Source organism: Nelumbo lutea, chromosome 1, assembly GCF_056320005.1.
Source record: "Nelumbo lutea isolate HS-2025 chromosome 1, American lotus-T2T, whole genome shotgun sequence".
Lineage (NCBI taxonomy): Eukaryota > Viridiplantae > Streptophyta > Magnoliopsida > Proteales > Nelumbonaceae > Nelumbo > Nelumbo lutea.
Genome location: NC_142684.1, coordinates 116,915,789 through 116,929,201, shown reverse-complemented (window position 1 = coordinate 116,929,201; position 13,413 = coordinate 116,915,789). Strand labels below are relative to the sequence as shown.

The 13,413-nt window shown below is 37.7% G+C and overlaps 1 protein-coding gene across 2 annotated transcripts; it reads left to right on the top strand.

The window, feature by feature from the left end:
• The first annotated feature begins 2,199 nt into the window (after positions 1 to 2,199).
• Positions 2,200 to 13,158, top strand: LOC148876992 (pfkB-like carbohydrate kinase family protein). 2 transcript variants are annotated; one of them, XM_088979998.1, is made up of 9 exons: positions 2,200 to 2,489; positions 2,574 to 2,699; positions 4,738 to 4,840; positions 5,151 to 5,198; positions 7,970 to 8,067; positions 8,171 to 8,285; positions 10,592 to 10,674; positions 11,653 to 12,217; positions 12,853 to 13,158. In XM_088979998.1, exons 1-9 carry the CDS (start codon positions 2,313 to 2,315, stop codon positions 12,918 to 12,920), a joined length of 1,383 nt encoding a protein of 460 aa, XP_088836124.1. In that variant the 5' UTR covers positions 2,200 to 2,312; the 3' UTR covers positions 12,921 to 13,158. The 2 variants fall into 2 exon arrangements, with proteins under 2 accessions (XP_088836124.1, XP_088836131.1); XM_088980005.1 differs by having other exon boundaries at positions 2,201 to 2,489; positions 12,867 to 13,158.
• The last annotated feature ends 255 nt before the right edge of the window (positions 13,159 to 13,413 follow it).

Here is a 13,413-nt window from a genome sequence, read left to right as displayed (position 1 = left end):
GATCAACACATGATGCTATTATTAAATAATAAAATACATAAAATTCTAGAAAATGTTGAAATTTGTAGATAATTTTGGGTATATTATATAATATTATATATTCATCCTATAAAAAAAAGTGTGAGTAATGAGAATTATTTTCACTAATGATAGAAATGGGACAAAAATTATGATAAAAAATAAAGAGCATTAATGTCTAAAACATGATCCCACTAATCATGTCAAATGGTTCAATGATTTAATTAGCTAGGTCATTGTAGGCAAGTGGTTTGGTAGGAATTAAATTCGATTCGATCCAAATATCTTATCGAATTTCATAAATATTGATTCAAATATGAATTTGATCAAAATGTTGGATATCCGAATATGATACGATCCGATTTAATTAAAAAAATCATAAATTATTAAAAGGAAAAGAAAATATAATAATTAAAACAAAGATAAACAAAAAATATAAGTGTTTTTCAACTATTTTCATTATATAAAAAGTTTACAAAAATACACACACACACACACACATATATATATATATGTAATATATGTATGTATGTATATGTATATGTATATATAATTGATTTGACCACAATTTTAAGAATTATTGTTAGTAAAGATATAAATGGCTAAAATACAAAGAAAAAAATGAACTATTGTCTTAATCATAGGCCATTTTCCTAGTTAAATAACTTAATGATTCAACCAATAAGGCCATTTGGTTGTTGACTATTATCATCATCATCATTTTGAATGAGTTTAAAGTAGTGTTTGAGAACAGTTAAAAGAAGTACTTTTAAGACATGGGACCACACATTAAGTGGTTTTTAAGTACTTATGGATGTTTTGTAAAAAAGTGGAAAAGTATTTTTTTTCCAAAAAAATAGGATGAACCAGTCCCTAATATTTTTTTATAATGCCTAAAATACCCTCGTGCCTAAAAAGCACTATTCATCATCTTCTTCCCCTCGACATCAACACAGTGTTTACTTTCATTCTTCCTCTCTCATTCTCTCTTACCCATTCTGATCATCCCCCTCTCTTCCCTAATGAGATCAAAGGAGATTTTCACCCCTATTCATTGTCTTCTTGATGAGAATAGGGAAGTCGCAGCAGCGACAACCTCCCCCCTCTAATTTATTCTTCTAGTGGTGAATAGGGGAGTTGCAGAGAAAGTTTTACTACTTGTTGGGAAGATTGTCGATGAAAGTAAGGAGCATCTTAAGCTTGCTCCCACCTTTGGATGCTAACCCGACGTGCATCTCAATAGCCATAGCATCAACGCCCAACCTCAATCTTCCTATTGGCATCGAACATCTCTCCTCTAATTCCCTCAATACACCAACCACTTGGTTCCACTTCCACCAACTCTTCACTCATCTACCAACCAATATAGCAGCAATCGTACACGACACTACCACACAACTCACAGCCAAACCAAAACCCGCCTTCCCCATCTCCACCTCTCGCTCTCTCCTTGCTTCAAACCAGTAGAGTCATTGAAACAATACAGCCAACAAAACCACCCTTCACTCCACTCCCCCTCTTATATCTCCTTCACTTCAACTAGTATCAACGGATTGCTTTTTCTAGCAGCAAACTCGGAGAACCTTCACCGGAAATTTGTGAGGACGTACTGTTTGACTAGATGCCCAAGAGAATTGTTGTTGTAGAGACAAACAGATGGCGAAGAAGAAGAGATGGAGGAAGGGAAAAAGTTATTTGTTTCCTTTTAATTATAATTATAATAATTATAATAATTATAATAATTATATAAATAAATATAATTATTTATAATTCTTATTTTTATTATTTTATTATTATTATGAAGATTATTTATTATTATTATTATTAATTGGATCTACATGGCAACTCACGTGGAGTCCATGTGGGCTCTCAATTGAAATGTATAGTATAACATGTGAAAAGCATTATATATATGTATGAGTGAAGTGAGTGCTAAAATTGTCATGTCAATCAATATAAGCATTTAGAGGGAAAGTAGCTTATCAAATATTTTCACCCCAATAAATGCTTAAAAACATAGTGATTTGAAAAGTGGGTTACCAAACAACCTTAAATAATTGTTAAAATAAATACTTATGAAACACAAGTACTTTTTTTAACAAGCACTTAATCATCAAATAGGGCCTGAGTTCTTTGAAGTATTAGGCGCAGCGTTTGGTTTATTAAAATGATATTTTGGATGAATTTAAGTTCTGTGAAGCCCATGCCCGAAATTTGAGGACCTATGCGAGCCCGGGCCTGAACACAAAACCTAGCCCCAAGGCCGAAGCTGAGAAATTCCGGGCCGGGCTGGAATGATCACCCCCAGAGAGTGTCTCTCTCCACTTCTCCAGACTCCTGGTCAAGTGCAAGTGGTTTGGGTGAGAACTGAGAAAGCGAAAATGGAGAGCTCTGCGTGGAGGCGACTGAATTCTCTTTCTCGACATCTCTTACTGCAATCTTCCGAAGATAATAATCGGGTTCTTCTACCTGTAAGTTTCAAATTCTCTTCATTTATCTTTTCACTTTATTACTATTATTCTTGATGATTTCCTTTTTTCCTCTTGCATTTTTAGAACTTTGCGAGGGCGGAGCAAGTACAAGATGTGGAGTCAGAGCCTGTAATTATCGGAGGAATGGTGTTAGACATCCATGCTACTCCTTCTATCCCCGCCAATCCCAGGACCACAACGCCTGGCAAGGTACCTGTCTTCTTCCTTTGTTTACAGTAAAGAGAGCAGAAACCTATCAGAACTCAAAGTTGCTACGGTCAGTTTCTTGATAGTTCTGGTGTATTTCAAATTTCAAGCTTAATAACTCGTCGATTATCGATTTTGCATTGCTTGGTACTATGAGATCAACACCACATTACAGGAACTGGAAAAAGGAGGTGGAGAAGAGTGGTTTTGGTTACTCAGCACAAACAGAATAGGGCATTCATTGGTATTTAGGAGTTCTAGGCATTCTTTTTAATAGATTAGATCATGCAGAACATTGAAAAGGAACTGGAAATGTTCTAGGACTTTATGCTGCCAAACTACCAATGAAAGCATAAACAGTTGCATGCTCAGTTGTCTACCAAGTTGCATTTCTTGTTTTCCCGAAATGCCAAGGAGATGCTAAGAATGACAAGGGATGGTATGGATCTACCTATTGGCTCCCAACCCAGTTCACATGTATAAGAGCTCTCAGGGGATAACAGTGGATGAGTGGTCGAAGTATCAAACTATGAAAATATTGCCCCAAAACTCTCCATGCTTAGGTGAATGGCAGCTTCATGAATTACTCGATTATTTGTGAAACCAGTACTGTTTTGCTGATTATAGATGAAATAGAGCTAATGTATCAAGGGTCAAGATTGACAAGTCTAATTTCAGAAAAGATGCACAAAGTGATTTTGATTTTACAGTTCTTAACCATTAGGGATGGACATGAGATGGTACCCTCACTTAGCTTACCGAGTGATGGAAATAAAGAAAATTAGTACAATCACCGGAAAGGATATTTGTGTTTTAAAAACGAGGAAGTTAGAAGCAAGCTTCTGAGTGCTGTTAACTGGTAATTTGGTAATTTTGCTAGTGATGCAATGCAATGCAAACCACAAAATAGCAGCGAATTACTGGACTTAACCAAAATGAAGAACTTTTCATGGAGGTTATTGTAAAAGAGAGAAAAGTAGGATAACTGGTTGTGTCTGTTGTCTTATTTTAGAGTCTTACCAATCCAGTAAATGGTGAAGATGGTCTTAGAATCACCTTCAAGAAGATTATCAATTTTCAAAAGAAAACCAGTTGCAGAGTAAGGCTTCTATTTTCTTTTATTACAGAGGAAAAGTTATTGTTGTTTTATTGATTAAAAAGTTCTTGCTGTTTATTAGAAAAGCTAGGGTTCTCTTGACTGTGGGTGTGCTCATTATAAATCATAAATCCAGCTCTATGGTTATTTGGAGCAAATTTCTAATGCAATTCATTCCAAAATTGCCAAACCCAAATTTTTTAATCTCGACCATAATTACTTTCAATGGTTCTGAGCTCTTTTAGGACTATCACCACTTTTTCATAACTCCATAGAGGTGGCTAGAGCTCATCCAGTTCATAGCTAGATGTAGTGCTGTCAATGGGTTGGGTCGGGATTAGGGTAGACCTGGTCCCAAACTGATAAATGTGCAGAACCAGTAATAAACCCAGAACTGACCGAATTATTAGTCAGGATTGACCTGATTATAATTTGTAGCTGTACTTTTAATCTGTAATTTGATAATATACTACTAAATTGAATGTTTGGTATTAGACCGCAGGGGGGGGTCTTTGTAATATGATAATGTGTGTGTAGAGAGTCGATGAAAGTCATGAAACCCTCCTGAGTCTTGCCAGAAGGATTCTGGCATCTTTAAAGATTTGTCTAGATCTCTAAAGGTCTACACCTCCGTACTTTGTTCCTTTATTTGTCTCCATGCTTGAAGCACATTAAACAATTTGAAGGGGATAGAGTTGGAAACTCCAACTTTATAGGAAATCATGGTTTCCTCTTTAACAGTCCTTAGGATCCATTATCTTTCTGAAATTTTTCACGAGGTGGACACATTTGAGAAGTATTTTCTCTGTTTTTCTTGCATAAACGAGTTTTCTAAATGAATAGATAAAAAGATTTTTTTTAATGGTTTCTTTCTTACATACCAAACAATGTCAAAGTAGTTAATTCCATGGTTTTGTTGCTGTTACTTGAAACTTCTTTGTTCAGGTTCACTATGCAACAGGAGGCGTAGCAAGGAATATTGCTGAGTGCATGTCAAAACTTGGGACAAAGCCTTTTATGATTAGTGCTATTGGGCTTGATATGGCAGGTGATTTACTCGTTGTAATGAGTATAGCAATGGATTAATGATTTTTACAAGATTTGTACTACCTTAAACCATATAGGCAGTTCATGTGGCACAGAGACAGTCTGATGTCTGTCATGACTTAATGGGTCACAACTTGGAGAGATTCTAAAGCATCTTCAGATGGCTGTAACCATTTGAATTGCATTCTTTTCAGTTGTTAACATAGAATAACGATCCAGAAAGAAAGAACCATAAAAGAAGGTACCACAGATAAGCCAATGGACCAACATGATCAATTTCTTGTCTTGAACTAATATTGTTTTTTTACCAGGAAGTTTACTGTTGGAGCACTGGAAAACTGCTGGGCTTTCTACAGAAGGTATGCTTGATTAGTTTTTCTTCTTTACATGGTTGACAGTTCTGATGAGTAATTCAGTTCTGTTTATGCATTAGCATTGGTTTTCTTCTGATGCATGAGAGGTCAGATTGGAAATCCTTTTTTGTCTGCACCCCCTTCCCTGCTGAGTTACTGAAAAGCCTTCTGATTTTGTAGAAAGTTAAAATGCAAGTTGTGAAACTCTTTCTTTGCTTAAGGACCACAAAAATATTAAGTATTATTTGCACCAATCAGATAAGCATAGGAGTGGATGCTTGGGGTACCAAGGGGGAAATCCCCAGAAGCATGACCTACAAATAGTTGCAATTTGGCGTAGGTTTCGGCAGCAGGGAACTTGGTGCTCTTTTTGAGGCATGGACCTAGGATGGTGAGCACTTAGAAACTTGGAATTCTGGGCCATCTATTAGTTGTGATGGAGCTTCAGACAGCTTCCTAAGTGGGGTAAGGAAGGATGTCCACTCTGGCAGAAGATGCCCCAGAATGTTGAATGCACTTCTGGGTTTGAGAGCTTTGTCCCTAAGAGAGAAGAGGATGTGAATAGAAGGGAGAATATGGTTTGGTGGTTGGAGAGAGAAATGACATGCCTTAGAAGATTGCATAGGGTGCCTTTAACCTATATAAGCACCTTCTGAACAAAGGCAAGGTTGATGTGCTGATCATGTTATTCTCATTATGTTAGGTTAGGGTGGTTGGATGTGCTTTCAAGTAGATTGTTTCAGGGGTTGGTGGAAAAGGCAATGGCAGAGGGCATTAGATGATGCTGTCTTGGCATTTGAGGGGATAGACATCTCATCCTGCTTTCACATTTTCCAACTTCTGGCATCAGTGCCTATTCATCCAGGGGGTAACTCTTTAAATAGGGGAGTAGAAGATGACCAAGGACATGAGAACTTGGATAGGCTGAAACTTTACCCAGTAGCCTATTCATCTCACTCTTCTCATACTCCTTCACTTCCATCTTATCAGGCAATGGATATATGTCTATCCACAGTTTTGTAATCATTTGGGTTCACCTCATCAATGAACTTCTTTCTGTTGATGGTGATGTGAGCAGCTGAGTTGGGACTCTACCTCAACAACCTCCAAGTTCCCATCTCAACCACCGCCATATTTCTTTATGACTCTAATGCTCATATATGACAAGGTGATGGAGGTCACCAACCACAACAAGACAGCTACCCCATCATCATGACGTGACTAACTCCATAGGCAGAGCTGCTACTTAAGTGTGATTATCTAAGAGATCTGGTGGAAAAAAAAAAAGAATCTTCTTAGTCTGTATGTGTTGAGTCGGTCTTGGTGTGAAAACAGATCAAAGGGTATAATGATGGGTTGTTCTTTGTGGACTATGATGATTCTATGGAATGAATAAGGATGCTTTGTCTCGTAAACCCTGCTACTGAGATAAGGAAGCTGCCATAAGGTCTACCTGAGAAGGTAAATTCAGAAGTTCCCATTGGAGAAAAGAAAAGAAAGAGCTGGCTAACTAAGTCTTTCTTGAATATCTTCTAAGGAAAGTGAATGACTATCAAATAAGCAAAGTGCTAAAAGTTGGTACTAATTTCCTAAAGGTTCTAGTAGCACAAGGCCTGGGGTTCTTTTTGAGGTGTGGGCTAAAAGATGGTGATGATCAGTTTCAAAGTACCCTATCAGTCATGAGGAATGACATAAAACATTGCTCTTGATAGAACAGAATGGCAGGGCAGGATTTCTGTAGCTGACCCCAAATAGTTGGGATTAAGGCTAAGTTGAGTATCAGTCATGACAGAGCTGCCAGTGCCCCTGACATGGGGTAGAGCAGGATGTCTGCACTGGCATAAATCACTTGAGTGCAAGATTTGCCACTAAAATTGGGTGCTTTATCCTAGAGAAAAAAAAAATCATGCAAATGCAAGCAGAAAGGGTGGAAACACTTGGATTGGGGAAGCTGGATGCACGCTTTGGAAGATCAGGAAACTGTGCCTCAGATAAACAAACCTCATACTGGTTTGTGCACCTTAATAAAAGGCAAGGTGCCAAGGTTGGATCTGAATCTTGTCAGGGTGTGAGGTACAGGAGGTTCGTTTGCTTTCTCAATGCAAAAATCATGTCAGGGGTTTGTAGAAAGGCATTGACAGATCATGGAAGGCAATAGGCGATATGATCTTGAGATTTGAGGTTTTGCTACATCAGCTGCCTCAACTTAGCATCCTTTCTTCATAAATCATGGAGAAACTAGTTAACTAGGGCATGCTTCTAAGACCTGCTTCTCCGGTAGCTTCCACATGCTGGTAATCTATGGTGTAGCAATGACTGTGATGCCCTTGTCAAAGGACTTTCTTTAAGGAGCTGACTTGGGAGCCACCTCAACCATCTCCAAATCCCTACATCAGCATTTGAAAAACTGCCTCTACAAAGATGAAAATGAGTAACTGTTAATCTGTTATAAAGAACCAACAAGGGAACAAATCACAGGGAGGTCCATGTTATCATAAATATTCATCTTAGGCATACATTTCTTTGTTTTTTATTAAGAATGTTTATATTGTTGGTTGATCTTGGCTCAAGAAATAACTAGATGTTTAAAGGTAGTGCCAACTGCCAACCCATTGACACTTGGCTATTTGCAAATCAATCCATGAACATATCATTTGGAGGCCTAAACTTAGTTGGATCATTTTTGTCTATGGTTATTAGAAGTATCATTTTTCTACCACATATGATTTGCTCAACAAACTGGTCTACCCTGATATTACATTTTTTTCTGCAAACAGGCATCCAAATGCATGAAAATGTTGAGACTCCTGCTGTTTGCAATTTGTTCGACATAAATGGAGAATTGGCAGTTGCTGTTGCAAGTGTAGAAGCAATTGTAAGAAGTTCTGTTCTTATTTTTCATTTAAATTTATTGTTTTTCTGCTTTGTAGGACCAATTAAACCACAAATCCATACTAGTTATGGTGTCCTTGGCACAGGAGAAATTTCTAACAGAGGATTGGATCCGACGCTTTAGGTGTAACATATGTGCTGCACCTGTATTGATGATTGACGCAAACTTGAATCCTGTGTCACTTGAAGCTTCCTGCCAAAGTATATAAAACTTTTCCCTTATTGTCTTTGTCTATTTACCTTTTTTTATATTAATAAGTGCATGGTATTATGGCAGTTCTGAGTTTCTAATTTTCATTGGAATTCAGTAGTTGAATTTTGGAACTTGGATGTAGGTTAAAGTGCGTATAATTAGGGCTTTCAACTGGCAAACTTACTCCCTCATCATATACATTTGCATAGAGAGAGAAGTAGGGGTGGGGCAGTGTCATTCATGGATGATGGAGCATCACCTAGTTGAAACTACATAGTACTCCGAACTAATCATGTTGTTGGTTGTTGGGATTATCCAATGGTGTTGAAATTTGGTCTATCAAATTCTCTAGATGTGGCCCAAACATTAGACTTTAGAGTGGTATATTATGATAAAGGTACATTGCTACTGAAAGAAGTTTACTTTGTTTTGAGCAGTTAAGAAACAGCATGTCCAGAAAATGAGTGTGGCAGAAATGCGAATTGCTTAGATGGATGAGTGGTAAAACTAGGAAAGATAGAATTAGAAATGAAGTCATACGAAGGAAAATGAGTGTAAATCTTTAATCCGATTGCTGGACCTCCTAGGGCAAATCCACTTGGACCCTTCGTTGGAAGACTCTAGAATCTGAGTAGGCTCTCCAAACGGCCTCTTTTCTTGCTCCTCTTTCTTCAAAGTACTTGCTTCCCCCAGCCTTCTAGGTGGGATTTTCCATGTGAAAGAAATTTGGTGCAAGCCTATTCCCCAGAAGATCCAAGCCTTCTGCTGGGAAATATTCCTTGGTAAGGTAAACACTTGTGATATGCTGCAGAAAAGAAGCCCATATATTTGCCTTTCTCCTCATGTGTGTTCATTGTATAAGGAAAGTGGTGAGGCCCTTTCTCATTTAATGATATCCTGTTCTTTTGTGCATCGAATTTGGGAATTCTTTTGTACTCTCTTTGGTTGCAGGTGGGTTCCCCCTCAAGATGTGGCAGGACTCTTCAACCATGATTTCTTGAGATAGCGAAAGAAAAGAGGGATGGTAATGTGGAAAGCAACAAAGGCAACAATTTGCTGGGTAACATGGGAAAAGATGAACAACAGAATTTTCTTGGAAAAAAGTAGAACAATAGAGGAAGTGATTGATAGTATCAAGGTGAAAGTAGCCCATTGGGTAAAACCCTTGGATAGCTTTCAAGTCTTCTCAGTCACAGACATTCTAAGAACATGATCCGAAGTAGCACAATCTTTGAGAGTAAGAGATAAAGTAAGGCTGGAGTGGAAACCACCAGAAGGCAATAAAGTAAATCTGAATTTTGATGGGGGCTCCTTTGGAAATCCAGGCATCTCAGGAATAGGAGGAGTTTTAAGAAACTCTGAAAGGTGGATATTGGGTATGTTCTCAGGACCGATTGGCAACGGAAACTCGCTGAAGGCTGAACTATTGGCATTACTACAAGGGTTAAAACTAGCCAAACAACTAGGATCCAGACATGTTGAAGTTGAAGGGGACTCAAAAGTAGTAATTTCATGGGCAGCAAATAGCAGACATACCCCATGGACGTTTAAACATGTGATTAGGGAAGTGGAGAAGATTGCAAAGGAGATCGATGCTGAATTTAAATGGGTCCGAAGAAGTGCAAATGGGCTAGCTGATGGATTAGCAAAACAGGGGGCATTGAGACAGCAATTATTTTGGGCTGCACTGTAATGAGGGATAGAATAGAGTGATTAAAGGGGATCAACAGTCCCATCACCAAGTTGTATAAACTGCTTGCAATCTGAATTTTAATAAAATACATATTTACTGATAAAAAAAAAGGAACCTAAGAGTAGCTCCAATAGGTGATAAAATGAGAGAAAGTAGATTGAGATGGTTTGTTTACATGCATAGAAGACCATCTACAGCACCTGTTAGAAAAAAGTGATCTGTTACGAAAAGGGCTCTGGTTGGGACAAAGCTTTAATGGTGATGAATGAAAGAACTGTACTCTAAGTGTTTCCAATAAAAGGGCTTTGGTTGCAATTCAGTGAATGGTGAAGGTTTGCATTAAATGGTGCATACCTCTTTTTCCAATGGATTAACTTTTTCTGCTACAGAGTAATTACATCGTTCTACTGCAATCATATGAATGGGCAGCTATTTGTTATTGTCAGTAGCTCAATTTCTCGAAGTCCTATTGATTGTAATGTACTGAAGGCATATTTATATTTCTTTTTTCACCAAGCTTTGCTGTACTTTCTTTCTCTGTTGTGTACTTTGAGAAATGAGTACCAGTGGAACTCCTTTAGCTCTTTGCTGGTAACACTTTTTGGGGTTAACTTTTTGTAGTTGCAGCAGAAGCTAGTATTCCTGTGTGGTTTGAACCTGTCTCAGTTGCAAAATCCAAAAGAGTTGCTTCCATTGCCAAGTATGTGAGTACTGACATTCTTACAAGTTAGTAACTTTTGCAACCAATGTGTTTTAAAAAGGGAAGGTAGCATTTTTTTTTTTTTTTGGTGGGGGGTATTCATCTCTGGACCTAGGAGGTGCACTTACAGGGGGACCATAGATACCATTTAATGGATCCATCTATAAGACCATGTGGTTCAATTGTCAGTCCATTTAAATCACTGTATTTGCACAGCTCATTGATTTCTTTGGGATCCTCAGAAATTTTGGATGGTCAGGTGGCCATGATTGATGTACCAGACATAACTTTTGACTCAGATCTTTCTAGCTTGACCATGTGAATTGTTAATCCTGTTTTTCCTTGTGTTCCATGAATCATTTGTCAGTAGAATATTTAGGGAGGGTAGCATTCCTGTCATCTCAAGAATACTTCCAATCGTGTGACACACTGCTAACTAATTCTCTCTAAACCTGAAAATTCTGGTTGAACCAATATCTAATCAACAATCTTGTTTCCAATATCAATAAATAATTTCCCAGTGTTCCTTTTTTAAGTACCCCAACAAATTGGTAATGGGATACTGCTTCAGAAAATTTTTGCCTTTTTACTCCCTTGAATATTTGGCCACAGAGAAATGTCAGGATGGAAAACTCGAATTAGTAGTACAGGAAAGTTAGGCCCATCTTGATGTATTTCATGTGCAACTGGGAATTTGGGTTCAAGCTCATCACCCTAATTGATACCATACTTTATTCTGTTTTTAATGAAGTTTCTTTCAAATTACATTAAAGAGAAATTGTGGATTTTTTTCTTGACTAATCTAGATTGTTTAAAACTCCAACTATATGTGATTTCTGAAGCAACGCTCTTTCACTCTGGCTCAGTTTGGAAGGAGTACAAATACAAATATGTACAGTACAAATGCATACAAAAATAATACAAAACACAAAGTTTTGTGCTCTGGATTTCTATTTCAGACTAATCTCGTGATTTTCCACAGATAACTTTCACTTCACCTAATGAAGATGAACTTATTGCCATGGCAAATGCTTTGTCATGTGGGGATAGGTTTGCTCCAATTCAAAGGGTAGATAATGGCAGTTCACAATCCATAGAATCGTATTTCCAACTGCTAAAACCGGCAATCTGTGTGCTTCTAGAGAAGGGTATCAAACTGGTTATTGTGACTCTCGGATCGAATGGGGCATTTTTATGTTCAGGAGGTGGGCCTGACTTCATAAGTCTTGGTTTAAAGAATGCCAAACCTAGCAGCTTGGGAAAATCGCTATATGGACTTGTGACTTCGAGCTGTCAAAATCAGTTTTTTTGCAGTACCGGACAGTTTGAGAGAAGTTCTCACCTTTATGCAGTGCATTTCCCTGCACCTTCTGCATCAATTGTGAGGCTTACAGGGGCTGGTGATTGCTTGGTTGGTGGAACTCTTGCATCTTTATGTGCAGGTTTAGACATGATGCTAAGTGTGCCAATTGGTATGGCTGCTGCAAAAGCAGCTGTCGAGACACAGGCCAATGTACCTTCTGAGTATTCTATGGCTACAATTGCAGGTATGGGTGTCTGTTAATGTATTTATTCCTTTTGGTATCCAACAAATATATGTACAATTACCAAGCTTCCAGAAAACAGAAGTTTGCTAGAAGGGAATTAAGTCTACCGGACAAGTTGATCTCAGAAAAGGACTGAGCAATTTCCTCAGAAGCGTGACCATTCTAATTTTACAGAAATGAATAGCTTGCTCCTAAAAGCATCCTAGAAACAAACACCCACGTTATGTGAAATTCTGTCTGATGAGATAGCAGAGCATAATCATCCCAAAATTAAGATTGTAGCATTGCGGGAGGTGAGTGAGGCTGGTCAATAAAGGTTAAAATGGAAGTTGCAGGGTTTCATGTACGGAAATTAGGTTTGTGAGATCTAGAACAATTTGGAACTTGGAAAATGTTAAAAGCGGATTGATTTTAATTTGAACATCTGTGGGAGGTGAGTGAGAACATTGTGGTCCATTTGCTTTTACAGGATTCTGATAACTCAGTCCTGAAGCAATGAGGTGTAACTAAATCCCATGTCATTTCTTTTTTCAAAGAAAATAAAACATATCGATTGCAAAGCTTGGTTCTCTTTCTTGTTTCTAGGGAAGAGCTGAGATCCTCTTATGTGAGTATTGCTAAATTGATCTTATCAGTTTTCTTTGTGCAGATGATGCCAGGAGAATATATTCGGCTGCAAAAGTTTTGTTTGGTCAATCAATAGAGTAACTAGGCGCCAAAAAAAAATCAATTGAGTAATACTAGCCTAATTTATACAGTCAGTGAACATGGTTCCCATCCCACTGACTTGGAATTGCTTATTGCCCTGTATATTGTTGACGGTTACTCAACTCAGGATCTATATTTTTAAGATTCTGGAAAAGTTCCAATGCATGCCCTGTATATTCGATACGTTCGATTTCGAATATCGAATGCATTCTCAGAGCAATGCTTTTTTTTCAGGTTGATACTTTACAAACAAATATGCAAGGATGCTATTTAATATTTAAACCCATTAAAAAGCCTTAACCATTAATTGGGTGGATTTAAAAGCTTATGCATATCATACAATGTGAATTGATATGATATTTTAAGTGTTATTGTGATTGAGTCATTGAACACTACTAGCATGTACCTCAGTTACGTATTTCAGACTTAGATTATCTATAAATTCTACATCGCTCAAGTGGTACACGTTCTCATCATCCAGTTTTAAC